This window comes from Macaca fascicularis, chromosome 19 (genome assembly GCF_037993035.2).
Source record: "Macaca fascicularis isolate 582-1 chromosome 19, T2T-MFA8v1.1".
Classification (NCBI taxonomy): Eukaryota; Metazoa; Chordata; class Mammalia; order Primates; family Cercopithecidae; genus Macaca; species Macaca fascicularis.
In genome coordinates, this window is record NC_088393.1 from 17,571,125 (window position 1) to 17,589,144 (window position 18,020).

General features: G+C 53.5%; 1 protein-coding gene across 6 annotated transcripts; it reads right to left on the reverse strand.

Annotated features, from left to right (window-relative positions):
- Positions 1-1,513: 1,513 nt before the first annotated feature.
- On the reverse strand, positions 1,514-15,295 carry USHBP1 (USH1 protein network component harmonin binding protein 1). 6 transcript variants are annotated; one of them, XM_005588358.5, is made up of 13 exons: positions 15,221-15,295; positions 14,799-14,900; positions 14,555-14,703; positions 13,096-13,534; positions 10,340-10,465; positions 10,038-10,174; positions 9,731-9,871; positions 8,662-8,835; positions 6,938-7,187; positions 5,278-5,499; positions 3,553-3,659; positions 3,242-3,364; positions 1,514-1,775 (listed from the first exon to the last, which is right to left on the reverse strand). In XM_005588358.5, exons 2-13 carry the CDS (start codon positions 14,850-14,852, stop codon positions 1,586-1,588), a joined length of 2,112 nt encoding a protein of 703 aa, XP_005588415.3. In that variant the 5' UTR covers positions 14,853-14,900; positions 15,221-15,295; the 3' UTR covers positions 1,514-1,585. The 6 variants fall into 6 exon arrangements, with proteins under 6 accessions (XP_005588415.3, XP_073882425.1, XP_073882424.1 ...); XM_074026324.1 differs by having other exon boundaries at positions 13,096-13,571; XM_074026323.1 differs by having other exon boundaries at positions 13,096-14,253.
- Positions 15,296-18,020: the final 2,725 nt, after the last annotated feature.

Consider the following 18,020-nt stretch of genomic DNA (forward strand, 5'->3'; position numbering starts at 1 on the left):
CTGGAGTGCAGTGGCGCAACCTCGGCTGACTGCAACCTCCGACTCCCTGGTTCAAGTGATTCTCCTGCCCCAGCCTCCCAAGTAGCTGGGATTACAGGCATGCACCACCACGACCAGCTAATTTTTGTATTTTTAGTACAGATGGGGTTTAACTATGTTGGACTTTATCTTTTGACCTTGTGATCCACCCGCCTTCACCCGCCTTGGCCTCCCAAAATGCTGGGATTACAGGCGTGAGCCACTGTGCCTGGCCCTGTTTTTTTTTTTTTTTTGAGACGGAGTCTCGCTCTGTCACCCAGGCTGGAGTGCAGTGGCACGATCTCGGCTCACTGCAAGCTCTGCTTCCTGGGTTCATGCCATTCTCCTGCCTCAGCCTCCTGAGTAGCTGGGACTACAGGTGCCTGCCACTGCGCCCGGCTAATTTTGTGTATTTTTAGTAGAGACAGGGTTTCACCGTGTTAGCCAGGATGGTCTCCATCTCCTGACCTCATGATCTGCCCGCCTCAGCTTCCAAAAGTGCTGGGATTACAGGTGTGAGCCACCGCACCCGGCCTGTTTTGTGTTTTTGAGACAAGGTCCTATTCTGTCACCCAGACTGGAGTGCAGTGGCGTGATCTCAGCTCACTGCAATGTCTGCCTCCCGGGTTCAAGCAATTATCCTGCCTCAGCCTCCTGAGTAGCTGGGACTACAGGCATGCACCACCACACCCCGCTAATTTTTGTATTTTTAGTAGAGACAGGGGTTTTGCCATGTTGGCCAAGCTGGTCTCAAGCTCCTGACCTCAGGTGATCCTCCCCGCCTCAGCCTCCCAAAGTGCTGGGATTACAGGCGTGAGTCACCACACCCAGCCTGTTTTGTTTTTTTGAGACAGGGTCTTACTCTGTCACCCAGACTGGAGTGCAGTGGTGTGATCTCAGCTCACTGCAACCTCTGCTTCTCAAGCTCAAGTGATCCTCCCACTTTAGCCTCCTAGATAGCTTTATAGGCACATGCCACCATGCCTGGCTAATTTTTGTATTTTTTTTTTGTAGACATGGGGTTTTACCACGTTGTCCAGGCTGGTCTTGAACTCCTGGGCTCTAGTGATCCACCCACGTTGGCCTCCCAAAGTGCTGGGATTACAGGCGTGCACCACTGCGCCCGGCCCCCTTCAGGAAAATCTGCCAGCCAAACCCAGCATCTCCTTGGGAAGGAGCTGCCAGGAGAAGCTTTGTCCAGTCCCCATGAATCCCTCCCTGGGCTTCGGGAGACAGGCCAGTTGGAACTTCAGCTGTGGCTATGCAACCTCACGGACCTCCAAAATTCGTCAGTCCCAGAGACCTGGTCCCACAGCCCAGGTTGCTTCTGGCCTGACCCCACTGATGTGAAGTTCACATTCCACTTGGTGCCAGGCCAAAGACACCCAAGTCTTTCTGCATTGCGTGGCCACACCCATCAGGCCCTGGACACCCATGTGCACCAGCTTCCCTCATGCCAAATGTGCCCCAACACGCCAAATCATGCAACATGACATGATGTCACTCCAGGATAGTTTATGACATGCCACAGCGGTCTGGCATGTCCAGACATGGCTGGGTAAGGGGCCTACAGAATGGTATCCCCAAGCTGGGGAGGCGGGAGGGGCGGCCTGGGTTTCCCCAGGGCCCTTGCAGTGGCTTCGAGCACCGCCACCTCCTCAGCCTGCTGAGCCTCCATGAGTGCCATCTGCTGCTCCAACTTCCGGCATTGCTCTTCCTGCTTCCGGTGGGCTCCTCGCAAGGCCAGGACCAGGGCGCTGGAAGGGGTGGGTGGCTGGGTCAAGAAATAGCCCCCGACTCCACCCAAGGCAGGGGCCATGTACTCCCACTCCCAGAATGGGGGCTTTTTCACATTGGGTCTCCCAGGGTCCCAGCTAACTGGTCTTTTTGTTGTTGTTGTTGTTTGAGACAGAATTTCGCTCTTGTCGCCCAGGCTGGAGTGCAATGGTAAGATCTCCCCTCACTACAACCTCTGCCTCCTGGGTTCAAGCAGTGCTCCTGCCTCAGCCTCCCAAGTAGCTGGGATTACAGGTACCCGCCACCATGCCCAGCTAATTTTTTTGTATTTTTTAATAGAGACAGGGTTTCACCATGTTGCCTAGGCTGGTCTTGAACTCCTGACCTCAGGTGATCCGCCTGCCTTGGTGTCCCAAAGTGCTGGGATTACAAGTGTGAGCCACTGTGCCCAGCCTGTTTTTTCTTGTTGTTGTTGTTTTTTTTTTTTTTTTTTGAGACGGAGTCTCGCTTTGTCGCCCAGGCTGGAGTGCAGTGGCCGGATCTCAGCTCACTGCAAGCTCCGCCTCCCGGGTTTACGCCATTCTCCTGCCTCAGCCTCCCGAGTAGCTGGGACTACAGGCGCCCACCACCTCGCCCGGCTAGTTTTTTGTATTTTTAGTAGAGACGGGGTTTCACCATATTAGCCAGGATGGTCTCGATCTCCTGACCTCGTGATCCGCCCGTCTCGGCCTCCCAAAGTGCTGGGATTACAGGCTTGAGCCACCGCGCCCGGCCTGTTGTTGTTTTTTTGAGACGGAGTTTTGCTCTTGTTGCCCAGGCTGGAGTGCAATGGCCTGATCTTGGCTCACTGCAACCTCTGTCTCCCGGGTTTAAGCGATTCTCCTGCCTCAGCCTACCAAGTAGCTGGGATTACAGGCATGCGCCACCACGCCTGGCTAATTTTGTATTTTTAGTAGAGATGGGGTTTCTCCATGTTGGTCAGGCTGGTCTCGAACTACCGGCCTCAGGTGATCTGCCCGCCTTGGCCTCCCAAAGTGCTGGGATTTCAGGCATGAGCCACTGTGCCTGGCCCAGCCTGTTGTTTCTTTTTTTGAGACAGAGTCTTGCTCTGTCGCTCAAGCTGGAGTGCAGTGGTGTGATCTCTGCTCACCGCTACCTCCAACTCCTGGGTTTAAGCAATTCTCCTTTCTTCCAAGTAGCTGGAATTACAGGCACGTGCCAAGATGCCCAGCTAATTTTTGTACTTTTAGTAGAGATGGGGTTTCACCACATTGGCCAGGCTGGTCTCAAACTCCTGACCTCAGGTGATCTGCCAGCCTCAGCCTCCCAACATGGGATTACAGGTATGAGCCACCGTGCCTGGCCTTTATTGCCTATTTTGGGGCAGCGGGGAAGGCTAAGGCCCAGAGAGAGCCAGGGATACTTCTGAGATCCTGGTGGGGGATGGTGCCAGGGGGATTGGAGGGATGCAGAACAGGGGTCCCACCTGTGGGCTTTGCATAAATCCCTGTTCAGCTCGGCACTCTGAGACCGTCTGGCTCGCCCCTTCTGAGCCACCCGTTCCAGCTCCCTGCGCAGAGACTGCAGCTGCTCCCGCAGGTCCAGCGTCCTGTTGCGAAGGGGAAGAGGAGGGCTCACAGCCCTAGCCCATCCTATTTCCCACGTCTCCTCCTACCCACCTGCCCACAGTATTGTCATGTAAACACACCGGTACACAGGGGTACACCTTAGCTTCTGCTGCAGACAGCCCCCCCGGGGGCTGTCACATAGGCTGCCCATCCCCACCCAGCCACACACCTGGTGAGCGATGCTGCCAGTTCCTGGGCTAACTTCTCTGGGTCCCAGGCCCTGCCCACCTGGCCACCATCAATGCCACTGGTGCCACCAGGGACAGCAGGAAGGCCCTAAGGGAGAGAGAAGACAACAAAGTGACATTAACCTGGGCCAAGTCCGTGCTTGGCCCTCACTGGACATTGAAGCTGCCCAGACAGTGGCAGCTGCTGTGCTCTCAGAGACCCCCGTCTGGTTCCATACCCCAATAAGAGCGAAATTACACTCTGATAAGGGAAATACCTTATTTAATTAAAAAAAAAAATTTTTTTTTTTTTGAGACAGAGTCTCACTCTGCCACCCAGGCTGGGGTACAGTGGCACGATCTTGGCTGACAGCAACTTCTGCCTCCCAGGTTCAAGCGACTCTCCTGCCTCAGCCTTTCAAGTAGTTGGCATTACAGACATATGCCACCAGACCTGGCTACTGTTTGTATTTTTAGTAGAGACGGGGTTTCACTATGTTGGCCAGGCTGGTCTCGAACCTCATCTCTAAAAATAAAATTTAGGGGCCAGGTGTGGTAGCTCACGCCTGTAATCCCAGAACTTTGGGAGGCCGAGACGGGTGGATCACTTGAAGTCAGGAGTTCAAGACCAGCCTGGCCAACATGGTGAAACTCTGTCTCTACTAAATATACAAAAATTAGCTTGGCATGGTGGCAGACCCCTGTAATCCCAGCTACTCAGGAGGCTAAGACAGGAGAATCGCTTGAACTTGGGAGGCGGAGGTTGCAGTGAGCCGAGATTGTGCCACTGCACTCCAGCCTGGGCAACAGAGCGACACTCCGTCTCTAAATAAATAAATAAATAAATAAACATTTGGGCACGGTGGCAGACGCCTTTAATCCCGGCTACTTGGGAGGCTGAGGCAGGAGAATTGCTTGAATCCGGGAGGCGGAGGCTGCAGTGAGCTAAGACTGCACTATCGCACTCCAGCCTGGGCGACAAGAGCAAAACTCTATCTCAAAAAATAAATAAATAAAGAGAGATGAGGTCTCGCTCTGTGGCCCAGGCTGGAGTGAAATGACGTAATTGTGGCTCGCTGAAGCCTCCAACTCCTGGGTTCAAGTGATTCTCCCACCTCAGCCTCCCCAGTAGCTGGGACCACCCTGCCTGGGTAACCTGATAAGGGAAATAAATAACAGGAAACCTCATCTGAAGTCACTCCAGGAGGGCTTCCTTGAGGAGCTGATGTCTAAGCTGAGATCTACAGGAGGTCAAGGACTTTATGACACAAAGAGGGAAGTTCCTGGCAGGGACACAGAATGTACAAAGGCTTGGAGGTGGGAGAGATGATTCAAAGAGCTGCATTAAGGACAGGCGCAGCGACTCATGCCTGTAATCTCAGCACTTTGGGAGGCGGAGGCAGGCGAAACATTTGAGGCCAGGAGTTCGAGACCAGCCTGGCCAACATGGTGAAACTGCATCTCTACAAAACATACAAAAATTAGCTAGATGTGGTGGTGTGTGTCTGTAATGCCAGCTACTCAGGAGGCTGAGACAGGAGAATCACTTGAACCTGGGAGGCGTAGGTTGCGGTGAGCAGAGATAGCAACATTGCATTCCAGCCTAGGCAACAAGAGCAAACCTCCGTCTCAAAAAAAAAAAAAAAAAGGGGGGGTCTGTGATTGACAAGGGCTATGTTCTCGTTAGTAAGCTACTACCCCTACCAGGTTCAGGCAGGGCGGCTCACCTGATACCACTCTTCCTCGTCCCCACTGCTGCCACCTCCGCTGCTATGTCCGCCACTGCTGTTTGCCCCACCAGTCCGAAGCTCCGCCCGTTCCCACCGCAGCTGCTCCAGCAGGAGCACGTGAGCTGGACCCAGAGCTCGGAGGGCAGCCTCCCGCAGCTCTAGGCCCCGCTTCTCACGCCGCACCAGCTGCAGCCGAAGCATCAGGTCCGTCAGGGCCTCCTGCGGGACCAAGGAGAGGGGAGAGAATTTCTGCTTCTACCGTCAACTGCAGGGAAACTGAGGCCCCAAGAGGCACCCACTGAGGCCTATTCAGACAAAAACTGTGACCTTTGGCTGGGCACGGTGGCTCATGCCTGTAATCCTAGCACTTTGGGAGGCCGAAGTGGGTGGATTACCTGAGGTCAGGAGTTCGAGACCAGCCTGGCCAACATGGCGAAACCCCGTCTCCACAGAAAATACAAAAAATAGCCAGGTGTGGTGGTGCACAACTGTAATCTCAGCTACTCAGGAGGCTGAGGCAGGAGAATCACTTGAACCCGGTGGGGGCAGAGGCTGCAGTGAGCCGAGATAGCGCCACAGCACTTCAGCCTGGGTGAGAGCAAGACTCTGTCTCAAAAAAAAAAAAAACAAAAAACAAACTAGGACCTTCACCATGTTCTTTTTTTTTTTTTTTTTTTTTTTTTTTTTTTTGGTGAGACGGGATCTCGCTCTGTCACCCAGGCTGGAGTGCAGTGGCCGGATCTCAGCTCACTGCAAGCTCTGCCTCCCGGGTTTATGCCATTCTCCTGCCTCAGCCTCCCGAGTAGCTGGGACTACAGGCGCCTGCCACCTCGCCCGGCTAGTTTTTTGTATTTTTTAGTAGAGACGGGGTTTCACCGGGTTCGCCAGGATCACCATGTTTTTGTGAGGTGGAAATATCTTCCTCCCATAAAAACCACAGCTGTGGCCAGGCGCGGTGGCTCAAGCCTGTAATCCCAGCACTTTGGGAGGCCGAGATGGGGGGATCACAAGGTCAGGAGATCGAGACCATCCTGGCTAACACGGTGAAACCCCGTCTCTACTAAAAAATACAAAAAAAAAAAAAAAACAAAACAAAACAAAACAAAACAAAAAGTAGCCGGGCAAGGTGGCGGTCTACTGTAGTCCCAGCTACTCGGGAGGCTGAGGCAGGAGAATGGCGTGAACCCGGGAGGCGGAACTTGCAGTGAGCTGAGATCCGGCCACTGCACTCCAGCCCGGGCGACAGAGCGAGACTCCGTCTCAAAAAAAAAAAAAAAAACCACAGCTGTAGAAATGGCATTTCCTAGAGGGCAAGTAGCTTACATAGGTCATAGAGCAGTTCTGTCAAAGCTTCTGGAGTTTCTCCAGCTTCAGAACCTCAAGGTTTTCATGCCAAGCTACAAACCCAAGACTGTGTTCTTTGCTCCCATCTCTTCCCATACGAAGGGCATTTTGGAGAGCCAGATTTGTAGTCTATTGAGACAATGAACCCCAGAAGACAAACTCCTATTAATCCCTCAAAACCCCAGTTCCAATTCTCCTTCACAATGCCTGCACCCAGCCCAGGAGAATTCTCCTTTGCTCCTTGATCCCCCAACCTCAGTAAAGGATTTTGTCCCATCAAGAAAAACTGACAGTGACCACAGCCCATTTGTACCCTTGTGGCCACCAGGTCCTGCTGAATTTGTGTCTTCTCCAGTCGGGGAAGAGCTGGGCCAGACTGGGTCCCCAGAATGGCCTGTACCATGGCTTCTGCACGGGGCACAGTGGGCATGGATGCCAAGGTGGGGCCAGGCTCTGAGAGAATCTTCACTAGAGAACGGCGGTCCTGGAGACGCTGGACATAGCTTCGGAGCTGGAAAGCCACTTCCTGTGGTGTGGGCTTATCCACACTGCTGCCCTCAGGGCTACAGAAAACAGAAGATGTGCCTATGTTAACACCGGCAGGCATAGGTGGGTTAACTTCATGCCAATCCTGGTAGGGTCCATCATCTTCCATCTCACTGGCCACGACGGAGTCTTTGCCATCTGTGGTGGCCCCTGTCACACCAACGTACCCCACTAGGCACCATCTTCCATCAAGACCACATTTTGGTCAGGTGTGGTGATGCACGCCTGTAACCCCAGCACTTTGGGAGGCTGAGGTGGGAGGATTGCTTGAAGCCAGAAGTTTGAGAGCAGCATAGGCAACAGAGTGAGAATCCGTCTTTATAAAATAATTAGCTGGGGCTGGGCACAGTGCCTCACGCCTGTAATCCCAGCACTTTGGGAGGCAGAGGCAAGTGGATCACCTGAGGTCGGGAGTTCGAGACCAGCCTGACCAATATGGAGAAACCCCATCTCTACTGAAAATTCAAAATTAGCCAGGCATGATAGTGGGAGCCTGTAATCCCACCTACTCGGGAGGCTGAGGCAGGAGAATCGCTTGAACCTGGGAGGCGGAGGTTGCAGTGAGCCGAGATCAGACTATTGGACTCCAGCCTGGGTGACAAGAGTGAAAATTCGTCTCAAAACAAAACAAAAACCAGGGTCTTGGCCAGGCGCGGTGGCTCAAGCCTGTAATCCCAGCACTTTGGGAGGCCGAGACGGGCAGATCACGAGGTCAGGAGATCGAGACCATCCTGGCTAACACGGTGAAACCCTGTCTCTACTAAAAAATACAAAAAAATAGCCGGGCGAGGTGGCGGGCGCCTGTAGTCCCAGCTACTCGGGAGGCTGAGGCAGGAGAATGGCGCAAACCCGGGAGGCGGAGCTTGCAGTGAGCTGAGATCCAGCCACTGCACTCCAGCCTGGGCGACAGAGCCAGACTCCGTCTCAAAAAAAAAAAAAAAAAAAAAAAAAAAAACCAGGGTCTCACTCTGTCACCCAGGCTGGAGTGCAGTGGTGCAATCTCAGCTCACTGCAGCCTCCACCTCCCAGACTCAAGGCTTCCTCCCACCTCAGCCTCCCAAGTAGCTGGGACTACATGGGCACACCCGGCTAATTTATTTGTAGTTTTGGTAGAAAAGGACTTTTGCCATGTTACAAGGGCTGGTCTTGAACTACTGAGCTCAAGTGATCTGCCTGCCTTGGCCTCCTAAAGTGCTGGGATTACAGGCGTGAGCCACTGTGCCCGGCTGTGGGTGCCAGTTTTAACCAGTAGGCATCATTATCCATCTTCACGCCAACTGCAATATCTGTCAACCACCATGCTAACTTTGTCAAGTAGCAACAGGCCAACTGCAGTTGAGCCTCATGTCAACCAACTACAGTGTGCTCCATACCGACCTTGCTGGACACAGCCACACCAAGCCCCCAAACATGGTGAGTTCTGGGAGCCCCAATCCCCAGTCAAGACCCCACTCCTCAACCAGGCCAGTTCCCAGGGTTCCGGGGAGGTACCTTGGCTGTGGATTCTGCCGTGCCCCTGCATCCATGGTGGCCTCCTCTTGTGCCAGCAGCCTCCATGCTTCCTCTTCAGCTGCTTGCAGGTCACTCGTGGGGGCTTCGTCTCCTGCTTCTGAATTGGCCTCCCGCAGAGCAAGAAGAACCCTGTATGCCTCTTCACAGTGCTCACTATGGGACACTGGTTCTGAGTGCTTCAGGACACTCAGCTTGGCTGGGTGCAATGGCCCTCACCTGTAGTCCTAGCACTTTGGGAGGCTGAGGCGGGAGGATTACCTGAGGTCAGGAGTTCGAGACCAGCCTGACCAACGTGGTGAAACCCCGTCTCTACTAAAAATACAAAGATTAGCAAGGTGTGGTGGTACGCACCTGTAGTTCCAGCTACTCAGGAGGCTGAGGCAGGAGAATCGCTTGAACCAGGGAGGTGGAGGTTGCAGTGAGCCAACAGGGCACCACTGCACTCCAGCCTGGGTGACAGAGCTAGACTCTGTCTCAAAAAAAAAGAAAGAGAGAAAAAAAAATGCTTAGCTACATCTCACTCTATAGGTGCCAGTCCCCACTTGCTCCTGAACTCCTCTTCTCCCCACTGTCCTCAACTCTGGAAGCATGTAGACTCCCTTACCAACCCTGAACTAAAATTGCCTTAAGTTAATTTCTGGGCCAGGCAAGGTGGCTCACACCTGTAATCCCAGCCCTTTGGGAGGCCGAGTCGAGCGGATCATGATGTCAGGAGTTCGAGACTAGCCTGGCCCATATGGTGAAACCCATCTCTACTAAAAATACAAAAATTAGCTGGGTATAGTGGCATACACCTGCAATCCCAGCTACTCAGGAGGCTGAGACATGAGTGTCATTTGAACCCAGGAGGCAGAGGTTGCAGTGAGCTGAGATCTCGCCACTGCATTCCAGCCTGGGTGACACAGCAAGACTCTGTCCCAAAAAAAAAAAAAAAATTAATTTCTGAAGTGGGGAAGGTGCTCTCCAGTGAGGGTTCTGTGGATTGGGGCCATCCTCAGAAAGCCCATTCCCTCCCCAGCTGGTGACATCACTGGCAGGGTGCACTGACCTGTACTGCAAGGCCAGATGCAATGCTGTGGCCTCAGCCTCCCGCTGGCCTAGCTGCATGCTGAGGCCCTCACAGTGGCCCTTGTATCCCTGGAGCACAGCCGATAGCAGACGGTTAAAGCATTTGAGCTTCTCAATGCTCCTGTCCCCGAAGGTGGGGAAGAGGGAAAGTCAGAGGCCTTCTAAGGCAGTCAGGCCTCAATTTCCACCCTTACCCTCCCTCCTGTTGCAGCTTCAGACTCCAGGCCTTCTAACTCAGCTGGAGGAGGTGCCTGTGCCCTTATGAGCTCAGCATTTGAGTCTCTTACCCTCGGAGTTGCTCCATCTGGGCTTCCATGATGTGCATCTCAGGACTGAGGGGCTGGGTGGGAAGAGACCCAAGGATCTGGGTGCTGGAATGGCTGCGGAGGCGCCGAAGCAGGGGGTGAGCCAGGGAGAAGGAGTCCTGCCAAGAACAGGTGATGTAATTGACCCCAATTGTCACCAAGAGCCTGGGATGGTAGGCATTTTGCAACCCCAGAAGCTGTTGGATCCCATGACAAAGATTTGAGTCTCATCCCCCTGAAGACTAAGGACATCAAGACCATGGGATTGAACTTCTCACACTCACCTGAGTCTCCCAGGGTTCCCTGTCTGCCTCAGAGCTGGTAGAACCACTGCCTGAGCCACCTGCTTGGCTGTGGGAAAGACGTGGGAAGGGCTCCAGCCTCAAGAGGGAATTCTGCAACTCCTGAACCTGGGAAGGATGAGGGGGAATGTCAGGCCTAGGGGCTGAAACCAACCACCAGCCTTCCCTCCCCAAGGCCTGTTCTTGGGGAAGTGGCAAGAACCCTAGCTGGAAGGCAGGAGGCTTGGATACTTAGCCTGCCAAAAATCTCACTATCTGACCTTGGGAATGTTTGCCAGCTGCTGAGGATTTTATTTTTCCCAGCAGAAAAATGGGCCCCACTGTGGAGGAAAATGAATCCCTGGACTGGGCTCCCATAGCCTCGAATTTTCCTACCAGCCTGAGATGAGGGTTTCCCTCTCAATACTTCATTCAGCCACATGACTTTTCTATTTTTATTTTTATTTTTGAGATGGAGTCTTGCTGTGTCACCCAGGATGGAATGCAGTGGCACAGTCTCAGCTCACTGCAACCTCTGCCTCCTGGGTTCAAGTGATTCTCCTGCCTCAGCCTCCTGAGTAGCTGGGATTATGGGCATCTGCCATCATGCCTGACAAATTTTTGTATTTTCAGTAGAGATGGGGTTTCACCATGTTGGCCAGGCTGGTCTCAAACTCCTGACCTCAGTTGATCACCTGCCTCAGCCTCCCTAAGTGCTGGGATTACAGGCATGAGCCACTGCACCCGGCAGCCACATGGCTTTAAATGCCACCTACATGCTAAGGATGCTCAAGTGTCTCCCTCCTGCCCTGCTGTCTCCCCTGAGCCCTGGACTCAGACATACAGCTGCTCCCTTGAGGACCCCACGTGGATGTCTCATGGGCACTGGAGCTTATCAAGGGCTAAAGAGATCTGGTCACCACCAGCCAAACCTGCCTACCCTGTAGCTCCTCCATCTCTCCCTTCTAGTGCTTCAGGTCCCAAAGCCTGAAGTTCTCTCTAGCCTTCATGCTCACACCTGTCAGTTCCATCTTCCACATCACCCAGAATCCGTCCACATCACCCAGAATCCGTCCACATCACCCAGAATCCGTCCGCATCTCTCCGCCTCCACAACCTCCACCATCCTGCGTGTCTGGACCAGTGAAGTCACCTCCTGGCTCTCCAAGAGTCCACCCTCACCCTCTCAGACGGTTCCTACCTCTGCCACCAGAGGGCGCCTCTGAACACCTGCGTCGAGCACGGCCTCCTCTGCTCAGAACCCTCCGGGGCTCTCACCTTAATCAGAGCAAAGCCCAAGTGAAGTGCCTCCTTGCAGCCCACGAGGCCCTGCGCCATCTGCATTTGTCCTCCCTCTGTTCTGGCTCCCCACACTCTCCCTGTTACGCCCTGTGTTCCAGCCACACTGGCGTCCTTCGGGTTCCTTGAACAGGCTAGTCATGCTGCCACCCCAGGGCCTGATCTCACCACCCTCAGTTTTCTTTCTTTTTCTTTTCTTTTCTTTTTTTTTTTTTTTTTTTTTTTTTTTTTTTTTTTTTTGAGAGTTTTCCTCTGTCGCTCAGGCTGGAGTGCAATGGCGGGATCTCGGCTCACTGCAACTTCCGCTTCCTGAGTTCAAGCAATTCTCCTGCCTCAGCCTCCCGAGTAGCTGGGACTGGGACTACCAGTGCATGCCAGCACGCCCGACTAAATTTTTTTGTATTTTTAGTAGAGATGGGGTTTCACCGTGTTAGCCAGCATGGTCTCGATCTGCTGACCTTGTGATCTGCCCACCTCGGCCTCCCAAAGTGTTGGGATTACAGGCGTGAGCCACCATGCCTGGCTTTTTTTTTTTTTTTTTTTTGAGACAGTCTCTCTCCGTCACCCAGGCTGGAGTGCAGTGGTGCGATCTCGGCTCACTGCAAGCTCTGCCTCCTAGGATCAGGCGATTCTTGTGCCTTAGCCTCCCTGGTAGCTGCAGAATTGTGTCAAGCAATTCTCCTGCCTCAGCCTCCTGAGTAGCTGGGATTACAGGCACGTGCCACCACACCTGGCTAATTTTTGTATTTTTAGTAAAGACAGGGTTTCACCATATTGGTCAGGCTGGTCTCTAACTCCTGGCCTCAAGGGATCCACCCACCTTGGCCTCCCACAGTGCTGGTGTAGATTACAGGCATGAGCCACCGCACCCAGCCAACCTGGCTGATTTTTTTTTTTTTTTTTTTTTTTTTTTTTAGACAGAGTCTCACTCTGTTCTCCAGACTGGAGTACATTGATGTGATCTCAGCTCACTGCCACCTCCATCACCCGGGTTCAAGTGATTCTCCTGCCTCAGCCTCCTGAGTAGCTGGAATTACAGGCATATGCCACCACACCTGGCTTTTATTTATTTATTTATTTTTATTTTTAGTAGAGATGGGGTTTCACCATGTTGGCCAAGCTGGTCTTGAACTCCTGACTTTGTGATACGCCCACCTCAGCCTCCCAAAGTGCTGGGATTACAGGTGTGAGCCACCGTGCCTGGCCAACCTGGCTGATTTTTATTTTTTATTTTTTGCAGAGGTAGGGGTCTTGCTGTGTTGCCCAGGCTGGTCTTGAACTCCTGGCCTCAAAGGATCCTCCTGCCTCCATCTCCCAAAGTGCTGGGATTATAGGCGTGAGCCACCACACCCAGCCTCAAAAGGTTTTTGGAATGAACAGATGAATGAATATTGCCTACATCGGGCCTGCCTCCTCCCTCAGACAGAGAGCCACATAGGACTCAGGATGGCCCCACTCACCTCTTTCTGCAGCGTCTCCTTCTCAGCTCGGATGGCCTCCAGGGAGGCCTGCGTGCGGACCAGCTCATCCTCTCGGCTACTCAGGGCCAGCCGGAGCCAGGCATTCCTCTCAGCCAGGCGAGCTGCCTCTCGCTGGCTGCTCCCTGCCCCTTCCTGCTTCCCAAGGGGACCTGGTCCCCCTTTGCTTGTGTCTTCCAACTCCATTGGCCCAGGATGGCTGGGGGGCCGGTGGCGCCAGGCTGCAGCCGCTGCCTCCAGGGAGCTCAGAGCGTGCTGGAGGGTCTGAAACACATCGGGGGCCCCAATCCCAGGGGGCACAGTCTCCTTGTACTGTAGGGCTGCTTCTGGGGCCTGGTAGGCTTCCACTGCAGGTTTGTGGGGCACCTCGGGGGCTGAGGCCAGTCCCCTGCCAGAGCCCCCATCCGTCTTCTTGTCGGTCCTGTGGACACCAACTCAGGCACTTGAGTCGCTCCATGCTGGGCAGGGAATTCTTTTTTATTTTTTGAGACAGAGTCTCACTCTGTTGCCCAGGCTGGAGTGCAGTGGTGCGATCTCAGCTGACTGCAACCTCCACCTCCTGGGTTCAAGTGATTCTCCTGCCTCAGTCCCCCAAGTAGCTGGGATTACAGGTGCCCACCACCACGCCCGGCTAATTTTTGTATTTTTAGTAGAGACAGGGTTTCACCATGTTGGCCAGGCTGATGTCAAACTCCTGACCTCAGGTGATTCGCCCGACTTGGCCTCCCAAAGTTCTGCGATAACAGGCATGGGCCACAACGCTCAGCCCAGGGCAGGGAATTCTTAGGGCTTAAACTTCATGGTCTTCGGGAGGTGTGAGCGGGGCAGAGTTGGCAAGAGCTGCGTGTTCTGGGACTTGCATCCCAGGGAGAGACTGGGAGGCTGGGAATTCAGGGAAGAGGCTGGACAGAGGTGGTGGAGAAGTTGGAGGGGAGACCTGGGGCTACGAAGCAGAGTGAATAGTAAGTTGGACTGTGACGGGCAGTGGGAAAGTCCTGAAGGTGAGAGACAGAAGATTCTGGAAATGGGGTCTTCTGGGGCAGCGACTCACACTTGTAATCCCAGCACTTTCGGAGGCCGAAGTGGGGGGATCACCTGAGGTCAGGAGTTCAAGACCAGCCTGGCTAACGTGGCAAGACCCTGTCTCACTAAAAATACAAAAATTAGCTGGGTGTGGTGGCACACACCTGTAATCCCAGCTACTCGGGAAGCTGAGGCTCCCTCTTGAACCCAGGAGGCAGAGATTGCTGTGAGTGGAGATTGTGCCACTGCACTGCAGCCTGGGTGACAGAGCAAGACTCAAAAAAAAGAAAAGAAAGTCAGGCTGAAGGCAACAGGGAGCTATGGTAGGTGTGTGAGCAGAGAGGGCACATCAGCAGATCTGCAGATGGCAAAGATGCATGTGGACTGGAGTGAAGGGCACAGACCAAGGGGGTCTTACCTGCTTCCTAGGCCTTGGCCACTGACCTCCTCCATGGGGCCCAGCTGTTCCAGCCCGGAGCTCACAGGAGGTGGGGCAAAGCTGAGCTTGGAGCTCCCACTGGCTGCCTCAATCTCCTCTGAACTCTCAGCCACGGGGTCCAGTTCACCCTGCAAATGACCCCCGTGGCCCCGCTCTGAGCCAGGCAGGATGGGACCTTGGGGTCCCCAGGAGCTGGGTGTGGAGGGGAGAGGGCGACACTTACGGGTGGAGCATGCCTCCCTCGCCGGCTTCGGGGCCGCGTGGCCCGGGCACTCATTGCTGTCCAGAAGCCAGTGCTCTCTGAATGCTTCTCCTTCGTCAACCCCTAAAACCACAGCCTGCCATGACCTCTTGCCTTTGTTGTCCTGGACAAAGGACAACCTCAATTTCCTCTGCTGTGAAATGGGACATTGACTACCCCTCAGGAAGGGATTTTGTGATCAATGTTGATTGGGCACATTTGAATGCCTCCTGGACAGGCAGCTCACTACCTAACAAGGTTGTCTGGATCTCCCCCTTCTTCTCTGCCTTCTTTACCTTCACTACGTCTTTGTCCCCTTCCCTCCTCTCTTTGAGCCTGGAAATGCAATCTCAATAATTCCCTCTCCTCCGCGGCCCTCCTAAATGACGGGTTCAGCTCTCTACCTCTCTGATCTTCTGGGGGTAACTTGATCAGAGGCCTGAGTCCCTGGACGCCGTCTTGGGGTCACTCTGGCCACTGCCTGGTCAGGCCTGGGCTGGCCAAGCCTGGCCTGGGAGGGACCAGGAAACAGGAACCCACTCCCCTGGTCATGTGACTTGTTATTGTGTTGTTTCCTTTTTGAGGACAGCAGCTTCCTGCAGCCCTAGCGGGGCACACATACCTGACTCCCAAGGTTTCAGCCCCTCCTCGTCTCAGCCTCCAAGCCCATGGCCCTTCTAGCTCTGACGCTTGGATTTTATTTCTCAAGATCTAGAATGGGCCGAGCACCATGGCTCACGCCTGTAATCCCAGGACTCTGGGAAGCTGAGGAAGGCAGATCGCTTGAGCCCAAGAGTTTAAGACAAGCCTGGGCAACATGGCAAGACCCCCGTCTCTACATAAAATATAAAAATTAGCCAGGAGTGGTGTCATATGCCTGTAGTCCCAGCTACTCGGGAGGCTGAGGTGGGAGGATTGCTTAACACCTGGAAGTTGAGGCTGCAGTGAGCCATGGTCACGCCACTGCACTCCAGTCTGGGTAACAAGGCAACACCCTGTCTCAAAAAGAAAGAAAAAAAAAAGAGCTAGAATGTTCCCCTGAGCTGATATGGCTTTTATTTGGCTCCCCTGTGAACTCTTCTTCTCTGCCTGTCTCTTCACTGTGGGCTGACAGTTCTCTTCTCGCTCTGTCGCCCAGGCTGGAGTGCAGTGGTGCGATATTGGCTCACTGCAACCTTTGCCTCCCGGGTTCATACCATTCTCCTGCCTCAGCTTCCCGAGTAGCTGGGACTACAGGCACCCGCCACCACGCCCACCTAATTTTTTTGTATTTTTAGTAGAGACGGGGTTTCGCCGTGTTAGCTACGATGGTCTCGATCTTCTGACCTCGTGATCCACCTGCCTTGGCCTCCCAAAGTGCTGGGATTACAGGCGTGAGCCACCACGCCCAACCTTCTTTTTTTTTTTTTTTTTTTTTTTTTTGAGATGGAGTCTCGCTCTGTCGCCCAGGTTGGAGTGCAGCGGTGCGATCTCATTGCATCCTCCACCTCCTGGGTTCAAGCAATTCTCCTGCCTCAGCCTGCCGAGTAGCTGGGATTACAAGTGCCCACCACAACGCCTGGTTAATTTTTGTGTTTTTAGTAGAGACAGGGTTTTACCATGTTGGCCAGGCTGGTCTTGAACTCCTGACCTCAAGTAATCCGCCGGCCTTGGCCTCCCAAAGTGCTGGGATTACAGGCGTGAGCCACTGCACCCGGCTAGAGATGGGTTTTTGCCATGTTGGCCAGGCTGCTCTTAAACTCCTGAACTCAGGTGATCCACCTGCCTCACCCTCCCAAAGTGTTGGGATTACAGGCATGAGTCATCCACCCCACCAGCCCCAGAAATGTTTAAGAGCCACTTGAAGCCTCAGTTTATTTATTTATTTTATTTTTTTAGATGGAATCTTGCTCTGTCACCCAGGCTGGAGTGCAGTGGCGGGATCTCGGCTCACTGCAACCTCCACCTCCTGGGTTCAAGCGATTTTTCTGCCTCAGCCTTCCGAGTAGCTGTGATTACAGGTGTGCACCACCACACCCGGATAATTTTTTGTAATTTTAGTAGAGACGGGATTTCACCATATTGGCCAGGCTGATCTCCAACTCTTAACCTCGTGATCCGCCCACCTCAGCCTCCCAAAATGCTGTGATTACAAGTGTGAGCCACTGCCCCCAACCCCTCAGTTTTTTTTTTTAAGGGTCAAAGAAGCCTGCCACATTGGCCAGGCTCTAATTCGAGAATAGCCGGAGGGGCTGTGTAAAGGTGATCTTTGAAGGATGAAGAACTTGCCAGCAAAGCAACAGGAGGAACAGCATTCCAGGCAGAAGGAACTGCCTGGACAAAGGCTTAGAGCCTTCAAAGAGCTGCTCTAGGCGACAGACCTCTGGGCGACACAGAGAGGTTCCTTCCCAAAAAACCAAAACCAAAACCAAAAAACAACAAGAAGGTCGGATGCGATGGCTCACGCCTGTAATCCCAGCACTTTGGGAGGCCGAGACGGGCGGATCACGAGGTCAGGTGATCGAGACCATCCTGGCTAACCCGGTGAAACCCCGTCTCTACTAAAACTACAAAGAAATTAGCCGGGCGTGGTGGCGGGCGCCTGTAGTCCCAACTTCTCCGGAGGCTGAGGCAGGAGAATGGCGTGAACCCGGGAGGCGGCGGATCGCGCCACTGCACTCCAGCCTGGGCGACAGAAAGACTCCGTCTCAAATAGATAAATAAGTAAATAAATAAATAAATAAATAAATACTTCTGGGGCTAAGGGGGAAGTGTGCACTAAGAAGACAACGGCGGCCTGGGCGACAGAGTGAGACTCCGTCTGAAAAAAAAAAAAAAAAAAAATGGAAGGCTGGTTTAGCCTGAGCGGTGGTCCTCGCCTGTAGTCCCAGCTGCTTGAGAGATCGCTTAGCTGTAGTGACTAGCCAGGATCGCGTGACTGCAGTCTAGTTTGGGCGACAGAGCGATACCCTGTCTCTAAAAATAAGAAAGAAAAAAACCATGAAAAAGGAGGCAGGCTTGAAATAGGCCTGACTTAGCTTCCCTCCACCTACAGTGACCCAATAAGACCAGAGTAAGTATTTTTTGATTCATGCAAATATATGTAAAATAAGGAGCAGGAATTAAGTAGTTGGGAGGGGTCCTGGATGTTTAGGCCACGCCCACATGGGAATAGCTGCCTCACACGGAGGCTCAGGCCAGCTCCACCAATCACCAATCAGCTCC